This window comes from Dreissena polymorpha, chromosome 3, assembly GCF_020536995.1.
Source record: "Dreissena polymorpha isolate Duluth1 chromosome 3, UMN_Dpol_1.0, whole genome shotgun sequence".
NCBI lineage: Eukaryota > Metazoa > Mollusca > Bivalvia > Myida > Dreissenidae > Dreissena > Dreissena polymorpha.
This window is the reverse complement of record NC_068357.1, coordinates 77,303,504-77,323,532: the sequence shown is the minus strand read 5'-3', so window position 1 is coordinate 77,323,532 and position 20,029 is coordinate 77,303,504. Positions and strand designations below refer to the sequence as shown.

Here is a 20,029-nt window from a genome sequence, read left to right as displayed (position 1 = left end):
GAAAAGTTCCAAACTCTTTTCTGAAGCTACAAGGTTGTGGACTTGAAGTATTTTATGTGTAACATCTTCTGGTGGTGTTCTCTACTAAGTTTGTTCAAATCATTCCCCTTTGGTGAAAAATATCTACCCCCCAGGGGTCACATAATTCATATAAGCTTGTACAAATATATTTGTACAGACAATTAGCTTTTGAAATTTCAAAAAAGACAAGACCGAGAGGTAAATATTTTACATGCAACATCACATTTTGGTCCTCTACCAAGTTTGTTCAAATCATACCCCTTTGATCAAAATTAGCCCTGCCCTGGAGTTAACTGCTATCCATTGTATAGCAAACTTCAAAAAATCTTTTCTTCTGAAACCACAAAGGTTTGTTACTTGTCATGTAACATTGCATGATGTTCCTCTACCAGTTTGTTCAAATAATGCCCCAGGCCCAGCATTGGGGTTTACCTGTTTCCCTTATTTGCACATATGGGAGGAAGGCCAATATGCTAAGTATTTGTTTTGTCTATTTGCATTAGAATAATTGTACAAAATCAATTAAACCTGCAATGTGGAGCGTTCAATTGAAACTCAGTATGATAAACAGAAAAAGAGTTTTTTTACAATCACAATAATTCACTTTTATTTTTGCCAAATTTTCAAAAAATTCTTGGTTAATCTCAATCCTTGCTCACTTATTTCTTACTTTAATTTTTGTAAGGTAAAAAAAGGCCTATGGCCTTGTAATTTTTTTTAATATTGATTAATGATGATGATGATGATGATGATGATGATGATGATGATGATGATGATGATGATGATGATGATGATGGCAATGACGAGGATGATAATGCATTGATGATAATGCATTGATGATGATAATGATGATGATGCATTGATGATGATGATGATGATCATTATCATGATGACAATTAGGATGATGATGACAATGGTGGTAATGAGTGGTAGTGGTGATGTTGATGATGATATTGATGTTTAATATTTGTTTTACTTGCATACTGCAGGAGTTGGTTGTACAGTGTGTGTCGAGGGTTTGATAGCGAGCCAGTGTCAGCTAGGCAGCTCCCCAAGTCTATAGGCTGCAGCAAGAACTTCACTGGCAAGAACTGCCTCAACACACGAGACAAGGTGCTGAAATCATCTCTATCGCTTGTGTCACTGATTCTTGGAGGCTTTCATGGTTGAATGGGCAATGTTCTGTGAAATCTGGGCTTAATGCATGTACCTAACTGTAATCATCTCTATCACTTGTGCTGCTGATACTTGGATGCTTAATGCATGTACCTAACTGTAATCATCTCTATCGCTTGTGCTGCTAATACTTGGATGCTTAATGCATGTACCTAACTGTAATCATCTCTATCGCTTGTGCTGCTGATTCTTGGAGGCTTTATGCATGTACCTAACTGTAATCATCTCTATCGCTTGTGCTGCTGATTCTTGGAGGCTTTATGCATGTACCTAACTGTAATCATCTCTATCGCTTGTGCTGCTGATACTTGGATGCTTAATGCATGTACCTAACTGTAATCATCTCTATCGCTTGTGCTGCTGATTCTTGGAGGCTTAATGCATGTACCTAACTGTAATCATCTCTATCGCTTGTGCTGCTGATTCTTGGAGGCTTAATGCATGTACCTAACTGTAATCATCTCTATCGCTTGTGCTGCTGATTCTTGGAGGCTTAATGCATGTACCTAACTGTAATCATCTCTATCGCTTGTGCTGCTGATTCTTGGAGGCTTAATGCATGTACCTAACGGTAATCATCTCTATCGCTTGTGCTGCTGATTCTTGGAGGCTTAATGCATGTGCCTAACTGTTATCATCTCTATCGCTTGTGCTGCTGATTCTTGAAGGCTTAATGCATGTACCTAACTGTAATCATCTCTATCGCTTGTGCTGCTGATTCTTGGAGGCTTAATGCATGTACCTAACTGTAATCATCTCTATCACTTGTGCTGCTGATTCTTGGAGGCTTAATGCATGTACCTAACTGTAATCATCTCTATCGCTTGTGCTGCTGATACTTGGAGGCTTAATGCATGTACCTAACTGTAATCATCTCTATCGCTTGTGCTGCTGATTCTTGGAGGCTTAATGCATGTACCTAACTGTAATCATCTCTATCGCTTGTGCTGCTGATTCTTGGAGGCTTAATGCATGTACCTAACTGTAATCATCTCTATCGCTTGTGCTGCTGATTCTTGGAGGCTTAATGCATGTACCTAACTGTAATCATCTCTATCGCTTGTGCTGCTGATTCTTGGAGGCTTAATGCATGTACCTAACTGTAATCATCTCTATCGCTTGTGCTGCTGATACTTGGAGGCTTAATGCATGTACCTAACTGTAATCATCTCTATCGCTTGTGCTGCTGATTCTTGGAGGCTTAATGCATGTACCTAACTGTAATCATCTCTATCGCTTGTGCTGCTGATTCTTGGAGGCTTAATGCATGTACTTAACTGTAATCATCTCTAGCGCTTGTGCTGCTGATTCTTGGAGGCTTAATGCATGTACCTAACTGTAATCATCTCTATCGCTTGTGCTGCTGATTCTTGGAGGCTTAATGCATGTACCTAACTGTAATCATCTCTATCGCTTGTGCTGCTGATTCTTGAAGGCTTAATGCATGTACCTAACTGTAATCATCTCTATCGCTTGTGCTGCTGATTCTTGGAGGCTTAATGCATGTACTTAACTGTAATCATCTCTATCGCTCGTGCTGCTGATACTTGGAGGCTTAATGCATGTGCTTAACTGTAATCATCTCTATCGCTTGTGCTGCTGATACATGGAGGCTTTCATGGTTGAATGGGCGTTGCTCCGGGAAATCTGGGCTTAATTCATGTGCTTAAAGAGAGTGTTGTCACAGATTAGCCGGTACAGTCTGCACTATGACGCATTCTGCATTAACTGGATTTTTGTTAAGAAGGCACCTGCGTTAAAGGAAAAAATCCATAAAAGTGGAAAATGTTGTCCCAAATTAGTAGGGATGGCAAAATTATTCGAATAATCGAATATTCGATTGAATGGTCAGCATTCGAATAATAAAAATGATATTCGCATATTCGCATTTTTTTCCAAACGTAATTTCACCAATATTTAATGAACTGCGAACCGCTTACTAAAAAGCAACCGAAATCACTTGGGAGTAACATGTTTGACGAGACGTTCTTCGTGTCAAACTGATAACGCGGCCCGTATCAGTGTTGATTGCGCAATGCAATATACACGCTCTAAGAAAGGCCCCGACTGTTGTTTGCCAATGGGGTGCCAATTCACGGTTTCAATTGACTGGCGAATAATAATTAAGTTTTGTGATCACAGTATGTACAGCCATTAAAATGTGTGAATTACTCAAATCGTGCAATGCAATATACTAACTATAAGAAAGGGCCCGAACTGTTGTTAGTCAATAAGGTACCAATTAAGGGCTTCAATTTACTTGCGAATAATAATTTAGTTTTTGTGATCACAGTTTGAACAGACATTTAAATATGTGAATTACTCAAAAGTAACAGATGATATAAATTAAACAATCATCAAGGAATCATAATTCAAATATGAAAATGCCACCAGCCCCTTCTGCAGTATGGAATACTTTACACGGTCTGTGGATAAGAAGACCGCAACGTGTTATGTGTGTAAACTTAGTTTTACATATGCGCGGTCTGCTACAAATCTGTGGAATCATTAAAAATAAAATTCTATGACACGATGTTTTTCATTCTATTTGTGCCCGATCACAGTATCGGTCATAGTATTAGTCGACAGTAAAGGGTATCACGTTTAAACGTTTAAACGATGGCGTTTCGTGTTTTGCTCAAAAACGTTTACAAAAACAATAAACGTTTAAACGACAGTCAATGTCAACAGAATCCATTTAATTCATTACATTACGATGTTGCAAAACTCATTCAAAGCTGCTGAAAAAGACTCGTATTTGTATCACGTGCGCCAGATGGCCCTTATTCACAGTACCGTAGACATAACAATATACCTGTACGACCTAGACGTCTTGAATATTTAACCCGCATCGGCACGAAGTGCTCGGGAAAAGTTTCCCGCTATTTCTTGCATGATCATGCCCCTAATAGTCTTGAACATTCAACGCGCGTCGGCATGAAGTGCATGAGGAAAATTTCCCGCAGTTTATTCATCGGCATTCATTTTTAATTTAATGAACAGATACTCGTTTTGATGTACATCTTGTTAAGTAAAACAATAAAAACAATTAACACCGGTGTACTCTTATTGAATAAATGTGGGTTAAATATTAATTCATCTTTGCTACAAAATATAACGGCATGTAAGTAGAAAACGTGTAACCCAATGGTTAGAAAACGACGAGAACAATTGGTTTTAATATGACGTCATTGTGTAAATGGGTTATGAACTAAATATAACTTCCGGAAATAATCACTACTTTCAGTTTGGAAATGTGATGGCACTGATGCTTTTAAAACGGACGTATGGATACCGTTTGAACGGTATCGTTTCGTTTCTTTTATTTCGTTTAAACGTTTAGAAAAATCTGTAAACGTGATACCCATAGTCGACAGCGATACAATTATTCGATAGCAACGTTAATAAACAGCCTCGTATTTAGCAAACGGATATAACTTACAAACCAATGGAAATTAATACATAACAAGGTAAAATCAATCAAGCCGTTTTATGAGAATATTCGAATATTCGATTGAATGAATTTGCGAACATTCGAATACCGATTTTGGTATTCGATGCCATCCCTACAAATTAGCATGTGCGGACTGCACAGGCTAATCTGAGAAGACACTTGCTGCACATGCATTAAGCCCAGTTTTCCCATAACGAGGTCCATATGAACATACTGTACTTACCTACATGTAGCAACTCTTTCAATAAGTACTAGTAAATTACAGAATTATGACCTATTTTCCAGCAGTTGAAATAACCGATGTGATTGCTTTATGCCAATGGATTACTAAGCATAACTGAATTACCCGTGTATATTGGAACTGTCTCGATGACATTACTGACTTTCAATGAAGACAGATAGGGTATTGGTTTGCAAGATGTGCTTGTGTTGCAGGTGAAGTTCTGGTTGTCAGAGCTGGCTAAAGAGGTGGAGGAAAGGCTCATCAAAGACAAACACAATGTGGGTACCTAATTATCATGTTGTTTGGCCTATTTTTTTTTAACTAAAGGGCAAAATGTCTAGCGGAATGCATTCCACAGGTCTGGTTAAGCAAAAAATAATAAATTCAGTAGAAAACTGTTAGTCATGTTATCCCATATTATATTATAATATTACAAGTTTTAACTTGATTTTTAAAAAAGTTGAACATCCTGGTAATTGGATTCAGTTAGGGTAGGCAATTGGTGTCAAACAGATGGTTGCCAGTTGATACTTTAGTTGTAATAGAACAAAATGAAGCTAAACTTGTAGCAAGCTTGCATGAATACCTAGATTGTGTTTGTATTAGAGGCCAGTCGGGTCAAGGTAACTGTTACTAAAAATAGAAAAACAATATCCGCTCAGTTACTTGACTCTTGATGGAGGTATCACACAGTTACTTGACTCTTGATGGAGGTATCACACAGTTACTTGACTCTTGATGGAGGTATCACACAGTTACTTGACTCTTGATGGAGGTATCACACAGTTACTTGACTCTTGATGGAGGTATCACATAGTTACTTGACTCTTGATGGAGGTATCACACAGTTACTTGACTCTTGATGGAGGTATCACACAGTTACTTGACTCTTGATGGAGGTATCACACAGTTACTTGACTCTTGATGGAGGTATCACACAGTTACTTGACTCTTGATGGAGGTATCACACAGTTACTTGACTTCTGATGGAGGTATCACACGGTTACTTGACTCTTGATGGAGGTATCACACAGTTACTTGACTCTTGATGGAGGTATCACACTCATTGACTCTTGATGGAGGTATCACACTCATTGACTCTTGATGGAGGTATCACACTCAACTTTGGTTTGTAAGTAGCCTACTTGCAGACCAAACTCGGAGTGCATTTGGGGTCAATTAATAGAAAAAATGATTTTCCTTCAATAACTTGAGTTTTTATGGAGACATTGTTCTGAAATTATGGTTTGGTAGTTTAAATTCTGATCTAGCTTTAGATTCTATTTTCCGCCAGTCAGAACAAGGACAAGGTCTCTGTAATTAAAAAAGAAATTTAGTTTCTGCTCAATGACTTAAGTTTGGATGGTGGAAATGTTCTGAAACCGAGTGTGTAGGAAGTTTGCATCCAGACCTAACTTGGATTGCACAATTATTTAGATAAATGTTAATTAATTAGTATAGGGTTGAAAACCTTGTTTTGTGCCGTTGCCATGTTAATTGTATTTTTGCTATTGACATGTAACAAGCGGGATGGCATTCAATCGTTGACTGAACACTTAATTATTTTTTCCCGGCAAAGTTTGAAGGGCATATGGTGGAGTAACCCTGTTGGTTTTGTCAGTTGGTTCATTGGTTAGTTTGTCTACTAAAAAATGTTTGTTTAGTGAACTACTTCCACATTTGTCAAACATAAAATTGAAACTTATATTTGCCAACACAATAAAGTGAAGATGGGCTAGACTTTGTTTTTATGCTCAATGATCCACTTATTTGTCCCCTACCGGTGAAACCGGATGGTTTGCGCTCTGTCTGTCACACTTTTCTGGATCCTTCAATAACTTTAAAAGTTCTACATATTTTTACATGAAACTTAAAACATGCATAGATGGCAATATGGAGATTATGCACGTCATTTCATTTTGTTCCTACGTCAAGAATTCTGGTTGCTATGGCAACAAAAAGACTAGAAATGTAAACAAATAGACTAGAAATATTGCTGAAAATAGTGGATCCTGCGATAACTTAAAAAGTTCTTCATATTTTTTTCATGAAACTTGAAACATCGATAGATGGCAATATGGAGATTATGCACGTCATTTCGTTTTGTTCCTAGGTCAAGAATTCTGGTTGCTATGGCAACAAATAGACTAGAAATATTGCTGAAAAAGATGGAGGTTCATCGGTAGGGGACTTATATTGCTTGGCAATAGTCTTGTTAAAAATGTTATTTCTCATTTTCAAAGTATATTTTTGTAGTAATTGGAAGAAATGTTATAATTATATCAGCTATAAGTATATATTTTACAAAAACTGAGGAAAACTTCAACGCATCAATTAATTCTTAGTTTATCTTGGGTTTAATGACAAAATGAAGAAAGCAACATAAACAGAAAAAATTGTAACATACTGTTACTAAAGTGATAAAATAAACCTCAATATATTTTTTTTTTTTTTTTTTTTTTTTTAAAGGTAAACTTTATTTCACCTCAATTCATTACAATAATAGTTGTTAATTTACATGTGAATTTGTTAGTATATAATAGAGTTCCTTTAAACAATTCTTCTTGCTTGATATAAAAAACAACAGGTATTGCTATAATAGAGGTAAATAAAATCTATGCATAACATTATATAGATACTAACATGCACACACACAAGCATACACCGAAACATACAAAAATGCCATGTTATGATAGTTTGGACAGAAAAATATATAGTTTAAATAAACAGTAATGGTATTAAACATTTAAAGCAACAATTTAACAATACAAATTACACCTAGATTATTATTGATCTACAAATAGCTTTACAACTGCCCAGTTTAGTAGTTCCTTTTCTTGATATTTTGTTTTAGCTTGAGTTTCCCATGCTAAGCAAAGGTTATTGTTCAGCACTCTTATTGAAGGTAGTAAATTCTTTCTCTTGCATTAAAATATATACTTTTAAATTTCTAGGATAAGGATATTAATATCAGTCATGTTATTGCTTGTACTCCCAAATAGCATTGTTTGACAGGAAATCTCTGTATATTTTTGTTCATTATGCAATCCTAAAACTTCTAAAACATAATTAACAATTCTCTTGGTAAAAATACAGTCCCAGAATATGTGTAATATGGTTTCTTCATTTTCTTTACAAAAGCAACACAAATTGTCGTTAACAATATTCATTTTATATAGCAAAGATTTGATGCCTAAAATTCTGTGTATAATTCTTGTCTGAAACCACTGAGTGTATGTGTCTCTAGATATAGTAAAAGTAAGTGTATGCACTTTTGACCATTCAATGTTATTAAAAATTGAATTCCATTTTGAATGGCAAGTGGGTACATCTGTATTATAGCTAAAGCATTTATAAACAAGTTTATTTTGATTATGACCCAATACTATGTTATTTAAGTAAAACGATATAAATGCACATTGTATACTGGGCTTTCTTATAACTGAAAATCCTGATAATTTGAAAAATGCCTCCACAGTTCTGATTAAGCCTTCATAAAATAAGAAGTTCATTTTAGCACCAATCAGATTTTCTAATTCAGATTGTTTTAAAAATTCTCCAGAAGTGTCCTTTACATATCTTATTCCCCTGTCATACATATTTTTATTATATATAAAATGCATACCTATCTTGAAATTGTGGTTGTAAAATAAAGGCATATCAAGGATGTCTTCACACTTACTGATATTTTGTTTAAGAATATACTAAATATAGAAAGTAAGGACATCTCTCCAAAAACAATTTGTTAAACCTATCATAATTTGTTCTATGTAACATTTTCCTAAATTGAACATTTTCTTCACATCAAACATAGAATACACCAGTTGGAAACATTTTCCATTGCTTGATACAATTTTCCTTAACCATGTCATTTTCATTGTTTTTTCAAAAGCATATATATCAGTCATGGCCACTCCTCCATCATAATATGATTTAACAGCAATAGAATGCTTAGTTTTTGCTGGCCCATCCCATACAAAATTTGAAAACAGGCTATTTGTCTGTTTTAATACTTTTTCTCCTGGGCTAGGAAGAGCTACATGTATACACAGGTGTGTAAAAAGGGGAAGTCAGAGTATTTTAACAACAGTTATCTTTCCATGGGGTGTTAAAGTTCTCCATTTCCAAAAATTTATAATATTGTGCAGCTTTTCAAGTTTACTGGAGAAGTTCATTTCTAACATTTTCTTTAAGTCAACATCAAATAATATTCCTAAAACTTAAAAGTTAGTTGTGCCCCATACTAGTTTATATTTAGTTTTTATTGATTGTATGCTGAACTTTTTGGAACCAATCCATATAAGATTTGTTTTGTCATAATTAATTTTCAATCCAGTGCAAATGGCAAAGTTATTTAACAGATCAAGTGTAGCATTTAGGAAGACATCGGTGCCATCTAGAAATAGAGATGTATCATCTGCAAACTGAGAAATTTTATATTCAATATTTTGTATCACTATCCCTTTAATTGCATTACAATTTCTTATTTTAATTGCCAAAATTTCAGCACAGAGAATAATAATATACAAACTTATTGGGTCTCCTTGTCGGAAGCCTCTTTCAATTGTAATAAATTCTGATAAAAACCCATTGATTTGAATTTCCGTTAAGGTATGATGTAGGAAAAGGGAAATCCATTTTTAGCTCACCTGAGCACAACGTGCTCATGGTGAGCTATTGTGATCGCCTTTTGTCCGTTGTGCGTCGTCATCATTTACCTTGTTAACACTCTAAAGGTCACATTTATTGTCCAATCTTTATGAAACTTGGTTAGAAAATGTGTCTCAATAATATCTTGGACGAGTTAGAAAATGGTTCCGGTTGGATGAAAAACATGGCTGCCAGGGGGCGTGGCAGTTTTCCTTATATGGCTTTAGTAAAACCTTGTTAACATTCTAGAAGTCAGATTTTTAGTCCAATGTTCATGAAACTTTGTCAGAACATGTGTCCCAATAATATCTTGGAAGAGTTCGAAAATGGTTCCAGTTGGTTGAAAAACATGGCCACCAGGGGGCGTGGCAGTTTTCCTTAAATGGCTATAATAAAACCTTGTTAACACTCTAGAAGTCACATTTTTAGTCCAATCTTCATGAAACTTTGTCAGGACATGAATCCCAATAATATCTTGGACGAATTCGAAAATGGTTCCAGTTGGTTGAAAAACATGGCCGCCAGGGGGCATGGCAGTTTTTCTTATATGGCTATAGTAAAACCTTGTTAACACTCTATAAGTCACATTTGTGGTCCAATGCTCATGAAACTTAGTCAAAACATGTGTTCCAATAATATCTTGGACGAGTTCGAAAATGGTTCCAGTTGAATGAAAAACATGGCCGCCATGGGGCGGGGCAGTTTTCCTTATATGGCTTTACTTTATGGTAAAACCTTGTTAACACTCTATAAGTCACATTTGTGTTCCAATGCTCATGAAACTTGGTCAGAATATTTGAACTAATAATATCTGGGCTAAGTTCAAAAATGGTTGAGATCCGTTAAAAAACATGGCCGCAAGGGGGCGTGGCATTTTTCCTTAAATGGCTATTTACTACAAAACCTTGTTAACACACTAGAAGTCACATTTATTATCCAATCTTTATGAAACTTGATCAGAACATTTGTTCTAAAAATAGCTCGAGTGAGTTTAAAAATGGTTATGGTTCGTTGAAAAACATTGTTGACACTATATTAGCCACGTTTATTGGCCAAGCTTCATGAAACTTGGTCAGAACATTTGTCCCAATGAAATTTTACCAGAGATTGAAGCTGGGTCATATGAGCTCAAAAACTAGGTCACAAGGTCAAATATAAAAAAAACATGTTAAAAGTCACTTTTTTGGTCCAAAATAATCTTCATGAATCAGCTTGCATTTTTTTCAGAATAGTCTAGTTCCTTTGGCTTTCAGGTGAGCGCCTTAGGGCCTGATGGCCCTCTTGTTTTAACGTTGTACCAAAATTAAAATAATCTAATGTTTTTTCTATAAAATCAAACTCAAGGGTATCGAATGCCTTTTCAAAGTCAATGGTCATCAAGAGTCCAGTGATATTATTATCTTCTGTATATTTCATAATATCATATAATAGTCTGGTATTCTCACCAATATATCTACCTTTAATAAATCCTGTCTGATCTTTAGAAATAAGAGTGTCAAGGACAGTTTTTAGTCTATTTGCACGAGTCCCAGATGCAAGCTTGTAAACGACATTTAAAAGCGTTAGTGGCCTTGTGTTTTTCAGAAAATGTCTGGGTTTATTATCTTTAGATATACATGTGATTATACCTTGTTTTTGAGTAACTGACATGGTTCCAGAGGTAAAACCATAATTAAGGCTTCTAACTATAAAATGACCTAGATCTTTTCAAAAGACTTTAAAAAATTCTGCTGTGAAACCATCTGATATTTACTTAAGTGTTAGTAATCCTTCCAATGATTGAGATTGTGCAGTGCTTAATTTAGAAGTGTTTATGCCTTTAAGGTCATCATGTACATTGTACGAGTCATTGAAAATAGACTTTGTATACAGTTTTTTGTAGAATCGGGGTGCTTCTTTTAAAATACTTTGATTGTCAAGTAGCCGTTGACCTTCATTGTTTTCAATAAAAGAGATGTTTTTACTAGTAGCATATTGAAATTCTAAGTTACAAAAGTAATTTGAGGGTTTTTCACCTTCATCAATCCATTTCGCCTTTGCTCTAATAAAAGCCCCTTTCAATTTCATGTACCGAATGTTATAAGTTGTTGATGCAAAATATTGAGTTCTTCAATGTTATCATTCGTTAATTTTTTTTTAATGTCTTCAATTGCTTTTAAAATATGATCTTCCCTCTCTTTTCTCTTTTTCGATTTGAAGCTTGAATATGATATGGTTTTACCTCTGATTTCCATCAATAAAGTTTCTAGAAACAGTTGATCATTGATATTAAACTGTATTAAGTCATTATCTATAGTATTAAGAAGTTCAATATTATAAACAGGTAAGGCATATTGCTGCTTATCTTCTTCAATTTTTTGCTTTATGCAATTAAGATATTCTTGGTCATAAAGTAATGAGTTATTAAATTTCCACAGGCCTTTTCCATGTTCTATTTTGCTAAAGTTTAATTCCAAGGTTATAGGGGAGTGGTCTGATCTGAAGCTTGCCTGTATGTCCGATTTCCGCATAAACTGATGAAAATCATAAGTAGTTAAAAAGAAGTCTAGTCTGCCTTGTTGGACGGTATTAGGCTTTCGCCAAGTAAAACATTTTGCATTCCCGTTTATGACCATGAAAGTATCTATTAGATTTTTATCACTGATAACAGAAGATAATAATTCCCTTGACTTCTTATTATTATTTAAAGTTTTATAGTTGGCATAATCAATATTCACATCAAGTACAAAATTGAAGTCTCCACATAATACATATGAATCGTTTCCTATGGTCTCTATTATATTGAAAAGTTTACTATAGAACAAAGGAGTATCATTGTTAGGTCCATAAAGAGTGCACAGAGTAAATCTATGGTGATCTATTGTTAAGTCTATGATTAATAAATTTCCTTTGGTATCTTTTTCTTGTGTATGCACTTTAAAAGACGTGTTAGTTAAACATTTATTAAATAAAATACATACTCCTCTTGAATTAGAAGTGCCGAAACTAAAATAGCATTAACCACCCCATTGTGAGTAAATATGTTTTTCCATTGAAGAAATAAAATGACAATCTTGCAAACAATATATATGGGCATTAAAGTAACAATCACGCTCAAAAATATCGAATATTTCGTTAAATAAAGCTAACCCATAAAAAAATCAATGTTCCTTTTAGCAAAATGCAAAATTTCAACGTTAGATGTTGTCTGGTAGAATTGATTTAACGAGATACAAAATGCTCGTTTTTATTTTTTTGTGGCCACAAATAATTCCATTTATATCTCCCGTGAAATATCCGAACATTTACGGGCAAACACGAGATTGGATACGGTAAGCGTCGGAAGCATGACGTAGCTCTAATGAATAATCATTCTGTGAAATCAAAATGAATTCTGGGTAACTGGAACTTAGCGAATGCGAAAATGGCTTGTATAAATTATGCAAATGAACGCAACCCGAATGAATCCGATCCTGACTCGAAAGCGAAAGTAGATTACATCGTGGAACGATATTTAGATATTGAGATGCTTAAAACTTGCCGAATACTTGTAATATAACGTTTTTACATCAATGTTACTTGTTTTTAGGGTCTTCCTATTGTAATTAACCATCGTATGGTACTACTTGTTGTCGAATGTTTTTATATAGCATAATACAGTAGCCGTATGTATTGGTGAGCGTGATAGTGACTTTAAGACTTTTAGAAACATCATTCAGACCACAACACCATATATATAAAATAGCATTCTCATCTACTGCAGTCAATATACAATTCATTATATATTCATCCAAACAAACAAACGGGCATTGAAAATTTAACACAAACATACAATGTAACAAGAACATTAAACATACAATCTAAACAAAAACACAACAGTAGGTCAAATAGTATGATAAATTGCCCTTCATTTTAGACAATACGGTCTGGTTGCTAAGCTATTCAAGATGTAAAATTGAAATACAGTCCAACCCCTACTTCCGGTCACCCCTCATCGCCGGTCGCCCCGTGTAGGGGGTCGGTCTGTGCCGCGACCGTCGATAAACACTATATAATGCATCCCTCTTTAGCGGTAACCCCGTTTCTCCGGCCAGCGGCCAGCACTTTTGCATTCCAAATGTTACAATCCACCCATATGAGTGGTCACGCACGAGTAAGTATAAAATATAAACATAAGCAAGTGTAGTAGTAATCATAATCACTTGTCTGCCTATAGGAAATTTTATTCATAAGGCTTTTAAACAATTTTACTATCAGAGGCTATTGTATAACAGCAGATGCAAATATTGGTACAAAAAATTATTAAACACAAAAAAATAAACACTTTCTACCATTCCTTTAACAGCTGAGGTTATATAGAAGCACTCCATTAATCAATTTAAAAGCAAACAAAATGTACAAATGAGCCGTATAAAACAAGAGCAGCGATTTTTTGAGACAGATAAATACGTACAATTGATTTTGACTTGCAGAAACAAGCAAAATACAACGACTTGAGTGTATTTTATCAACCGAAATAAAAATATATATACTTAATTTTAGCTCGTAAAAAATAGTCTATATGAAAGAGTTGAGCATGTATTTTATGATTCAGAATGAGTGATACTTATTATACCTGGCTCACATTTCCTAACAGTGAAAAAATGCCATTCTAAATTTAAATATTCAATAAAATACTGATCAGTTAATTATCTACAATCAGTCTTTTCTGAATAGTTACTCAAGTATGTCATGTCCACTCTCTGTTAAACTGCTGAGTACAGTTATTCACGGAGACCATGAGAAGCTTTAGAAAATCATGTGTGTTTATATAAAGAGTGACCTTTACATAAAGATCACAGGTCTATGTATTAAAAGTACATTTACTGGTAATAACACTGACTGTTCCACGAAAAAAGACAGGTCTTTTAACATGTTTGGATAGCCGAGAAATGAATAAGAGTAGAATATAAAATTAGTAAAATATTCAAGCTATTGGATTGTTATTTAAAAGTGTGTGTAATTAGATCTTTTTAATTGGTACATATAAAATTTCATTTTAGAGCTTAAACATAACATGCATTAAAAAAGTTAACATCAGCCAGTGATTTAACGAAATATTAGAGTTGAGGTAATATCAAATCAGTTTAAATCGAGCAACTACATTGATCACATTATGGCATGTGATATAATTAAATATTGTCTACATAAGGATTATTAAATCAGTAGAAATATGCAACAGCTAAGTTGACAGACATATGTAATATTATAAGCTATTTTAATGAAATGTTATTTTACAAATTTGTGTACAGCTTAATCCCATAGTATTTGTATATACCAAACGGCAACTAATTTGTTTTTTGATTAAAGACAAATCATTGTGATTAATATTTGAAAGGAGATTATATAGTACAACTTGAATAGTGACTGTGTGTAACATACCGATTGAAATATGCACAAAAAATAATTTCCACAGTTTGTATTAGAGTTGCTCTTGTTGTCACCACACTACATACTGCCTCCCGTCTTGAGTTTCCTGTTGCTGTTTCGGAAATCACTTATTGTGTTGTCTACATTGTCAAAAATGTCAAACTTTATCCGTTCATCGGATGTGGTTTGTCTGAAAACCAATCCGTTAAAGAACAAGGCGTTCTTTATATCAGGGTGTAGAAGTAGCCTACTAATCAGTCCTTGATTGCGCTTCGTGACATCATCTACTAGCCTGAATCCTTTCGTTTTCATCGGTGTTTGTTTTTTCATAATGGATGATTTTGCGTTGTTCTTTCGCAGCTTAATTACGATTGGTCGAATTGCACCCTTCTTGGTAAGAATGCGGTGTATTGCGATTATATCCTCTGGCTTTAGTTCAACATCTGCTGTTGTCCTTAGGATGTTATATACAGTTTGCCTTAGACTGGTTTCTGATTCGTCAGGTGATTCTGTGATGTTCATTATTTTAACGTTGTTTTTTCTGGAATACTGTTCATTGTAATTTGCTAGCTTAAGAGCTTCTCTGCTTGTGTCATACGTTTTTCTGACTTTTGCTTCCAGCTCAGTTATTATGCCCCCCTTCGAAGAAGAGGGGGTATATTGCTTTGCACATGTCGGTAGGTCGGTCCGTCCACCAGGTGGTTTCCGGATGATAACTCAAGAACGCTTGTGCCTAGGATCATGAAACTTCATAGGTACATTGATCATGACTCGCAGATGACCCCTATTGATTTTGAGGTCACTAGGTCAAAGGTCAAGGTCACGGTGACCCGAAATAGTAAAATGGTTTCCAGATGATTACTCAAGAACGCTTAGGCCTAGGATCATGAAACTTGATAGGTAGATTGATCATGACTCGCAGATGACCCCTATTGATTTTCAGGTCACTAGGTCAAAGGTCAAGGTCACAGTGATTCGAAATAGTAAAATGGTTTCCGGATGATAACTCAAGAACGCTTAGGCCTAGGATCATGAAACTTGATAGGTAGATTGATCATGACTCGCAGATGACCCCTATTGATTTTCAGGTCACTAGGTCAAAGGTCAAGGTCACAGTGACCCGAAATAGTAAAATGGTTTTCGGATGATAACTCAAGAGCGCTTATGCCTAGGATCATAAAACTTCGTAGGTAGATTGATAATGGCTGGAAGATGAACCCTATTGATTTTCAGGTCACTAGGTCAAAGGTCAAGGTCACGGTGACCCAAAATAGTAAAATGGTTTCCGGATGATAACTCAAGAACGCTCATGCCTAGGATCATGAAACTTCATAGGTACATTGATCATGACTCGCAAATGACCCCTATTGATTTTGAGGTCACTAGGTCAAAGGTCAAGGTCACGGTGACCCGAAATAGTAAAATGGTTTCCGGATGATAACTCAAGAACGCTCATGCCTAGGATCATAAAACTTCATAGGTACATTGATCATGACTCGCAAATGACCCCTATTGATTTTCAGGTCACTAGGTCAAAGGTCAAGGTCACGGTGACTCAACATAGAAAAAATGGTTTCTGCATGATAACTCAAGAAAGCTTACGCCTAGGATCATGAAACTTTATAGGTACATTGATCATGACTCGCAGATGACCCCTATTGATTTTCAGGTCACTAGGTCAAAGGTCAAGGTCACAGTGCCAAAAAACGTATTCACACAATGGCTGCCACTACAACTGACAGCCCATATTGGGGGCATGCATGTTTTACAAACAGCCCTTGTTGATTTTGTGGTACTGCTCTCAAGCTCATCAATCTTTTGTTTTAGCTGTCCATTTTCGAATTCAAGGCCTGCTATTTGTTCTTTAAATGTATTTGTTCTGTTCTTTCGTTTTCATTATTGTGGAAATAATGTTTTTTATCAGTTCTTCTATTTCTTCCCCTTTTAACATTCTTTTGAGATCCTCATTCAATTCACTTATTCCATCTGTCATAGCTTCTAGCTGTGTATGAATATTTGTCAGCTCTTCCATGCTTGTGTTACTGCTGTTATTTGAATCAGCACGCTGTTTCTTGGTGGCTGGTTTTGTTTGAGGCTTTTGTCCTTTGAAATTTAGATGAGCTTTGTCCAATTTACCGTTAGCACTCATATTGAAGTATTGTTATATTGTTTAGAAATTGTAGTTCAGATGAAGTATTTAATCCAATCATTGTTTAAATTAGGGCACACAATTGCACAGGTAGTGGTTATCAACTGTACAGTTATTTTGTAAGTCCAATATGTCCACTGTGTCCAGGGGTATTCTCAATGTGCTTATAAAATCCAGTTTTTTAACACATATGAACACTATTTTTCACTAAATATCACTACTAATGTCCACTTTTTGTAAATAACTATTTCATCCCATGTGTTACAGACATGATTACTTAATGTTTAGAACCAAACTGTACTATTTTCTGTCACTATTTCATATTTTAAAGAGCAATTTAAACAGGAGCTGTAATCAGCCTAACATCACAGTTACACCTAAACCTCAATATTTTGATGCACTAGTACATTAAAAATGTAAGCCTGATGTTATTTAATTGTCAAGAAATGTGTCCAGCTAATTGTGACATTTTATTGAATTTCAGAATATTGTTCTTCTGAAACATTAGCTTTGAAGTATAATGACTTCAATAGGCTATGAAAGGCGCACATACGAAAATGGCACAAACACTTAAATATTAATACATCTAAAAAATTTATTATCATAAAACACATAATTTGTTACAGTAATTATAGCAATTGTTTTGTGACAAACAACACCTGACATGAAGCCAGACAAAATTACTTATCAGCATCAACATAGATAGTTGTCGTACATGCTTGTTTGAAATGGTGCTATCTTAGGCGCATTAAAATATCTGATTTTCAAAGGAAGTTTAATAAATTGTTAATTATGAAAGATAAACTCTATGAATATGCTCTTCTTATTACCTAGGTATTAACTGCCATGACTTAATGAACCATTCTCAGAAAAATATGGAGATATTACTTCTTAATATTGTTTTTATCAATGTTCTCTTTTCCCCTTATAGATCTATTGCAATTCCATAACATTGATTTTATTGTTATTATATTGTCCCACAGTGATCTGGTCAGTGTTGGTATTGTAGCAGACGTACCTTGGATATCTCACTCCATCTTTATTTGAAGCAAGAGTAGCCAGCTTCTTTCTTCCCTCATGATCCACCTGTATCACAGTATGTGAGCCGGCCGCGCAAACAAGGACCTGTCCAGCAGGTGTTACATGTAGACCACAGGGATACTGTAGATCAGAGTCAGTAAAAGTCGACAATACAGCTCCATCTTTGGCCAGTGTGAGGAGCTTGTGGTTTGTGTTGTTTGTGACAAAGATCCGTTCACCATCAGGACTTACTGCACATTTGAACACTACAAAACATACAACATGTTAGATACTAACAGAAAATAAATAATGACATAAACACTTTATAAAAATTATGTCATGAAAGTTCATTGTTGTTTTTAATATTCACAGTACAGCAGGAATTGTATTTTATGTTTAAATAATGATATATAAATGTGTATAAAATGTTCAATGTCTTCAATATTCAAATATATTTACAATACATTTACCTGCATGCTCACCTACTGTATCCTCATACAGCATTTTCACAAGTGTCCCAGTCATATTGTAGTGGTAGAGAGCAGTGAAAGAGGTGATATACAATGCTCCCAGGTGATGGGCAATGCCAACAGCATTATGTTGTAACTGTAACTTCCTCCCAGTCACCAGCTGACCATTTCTCACAGATATGAACTGAACACTTGTACCATGAAACAGAGTTACAGCCACCTCACTGGATGTGATTTGGCAAATGTCATATGGAGAACCAGACACATCACAGTAACCCGACACATTGTAACTTTTGTCCAACAGTTTCACCTTCTTATTATTGTAATCTGCAACAATGACCTGACCACTAGGCAGGCTGCAAATGCCTTGAATATGGCAAGTCTGACTTAGGTCACTTGGTATTTTCACATTATACTCGGACTTCCTCTTCACATTCATCACCTTATCGGGAATCATTTTGAGTGTGAGATACTGCATACTGTCTACAATCCTCCCTAGACTAGACTGTTGAGACAGGTACAGCTCAATGTCAGTGTTTGCTTGGAATATTAGTGAACTCTTAACCTTCACAGGGTTTTCTCTTAGATATGTCTCAGACTCGTGTATTTTGTCCAAGCATTTCCTGCTGGCTATGAACTCCATTTCTTTCTTGCTCTTATCATTAAGGTCCTGTACAGCTTCACTGAGTTGTTTGAGTTCATCCTTCAGTCTGCTGCAGTTGTCAACATCTTTCTTAAGAGAGATTTGCAATGTGGTCCTAATTTCCTCCAATTCTTTCAAAGTATTTTTTTCTAGTTCATCCAAAGCAGCATTTAATTCCTTACGCAGGTCTCTGATTTCTTGCAGTTTTTCACCATATGATCCCTCCACGGACTGTAGGCTGTCCTCTTGTTTTCTCTTTAACTTATTTATTTCAGCAAGAATTGCTTGAATTTTGTTTGACAACTGCTTTATATCTACTGACAGCTTTTTGACTGATTCAGAAATCAGAGCCAAATTAGTACATTGTCTGAAATAGCAACATAAATCTCAGTAATTAATTATCAAGTAAACACATAAAATATCAAGGTTAAATAAATTATATACATCAATAGGGTCAAATTGAAAGTGCTTCAAAGGTAGGTGTGTTCATATTTATGTACATTTTGAATATAATTCAGTCTAAGTTGTCCCTTACCAGTGAAAACCATTTTTTAATCTTGATGTGTAGAAAAAAAATCCACAAATATTATATTGTAACATAGTTTCAAAATTTTTAAAACAACTCTTGAAATTCTTTAAACAAGTGAGCTTTGAAACTATTGCCTAATTAAGATATTTGATTGATGTAAGTGATAACAACCTCCCCTTTTCTAATTGTGTTTTCGTTCAACTACATGTACTATAATAACTCTTAGTTTCCCAATTTTTATTTTTATGCCCCCAGTACATAGGTTATGGGGGCATATTAAAATCGCACTGTCCGTTAGTCCGTCAG

At 35.0% G+C, this 20,029-nt stretch overlaps 2 protein-coding genes and 1 long non-coding RNA gene across 4 annotated transcripts in view; 2 read left to right on the top strand and 1 right to left on the bottom strand.

Moving 5' to 3' along the window:
- The window catches only part of LOC127874832 (DNA polymerase eta-like), a 220,026-nt gene that overhangs the window by 15,978 nt on the left and 184,019 nt on the right, over positions 1–20,029 (top strand). The window contains exons 8-9 of one of the 2 annotated variants that reach the window (XM_052419466.1): positions 1,011–1,134; positions 5,087–5,152. The exons of the other annotated variant lie outside the window; for it this stretch is intronic. Coding sequence (XP_052275426.1) covers positions 1,011–1,134; positions 5,087–5,152 — 190 coding nt within the window. The remainder of the gene's footprint in view (positions 1–1,010; positions 1,135–5,086; positions 5,153–20,029) is intronic. 2 annotated transcript variants of the gene reach the window in all.
- LOC127874839 (uncharacterized) lies at positions 5,381–6,090 on the top strand. Its single transcript, XR_008047130.1, has 3 exons — positions 5,381–5,680; positions 5,712–5,835; positions 5,867–6,090. It is a non-coding gene; the product is annotated as an uncharacterized LOC127874839 (long non-coding RNA).
- LOC127874838 (uncharacterized) overlaps positions 12,457–20,029 on the bottom strand; it is a 180,765-nt gene continuing 173,192 nt past the window's right edge. The window contains exon 3 of the mRNA XM_052419478.1: positions 12,457–17,985. The gene's annotated coding sequence lies outside the window, so the exon portion shown is untranslated. The remainder of the gene's footprint in view (positions 17,986–20,029) is intronic.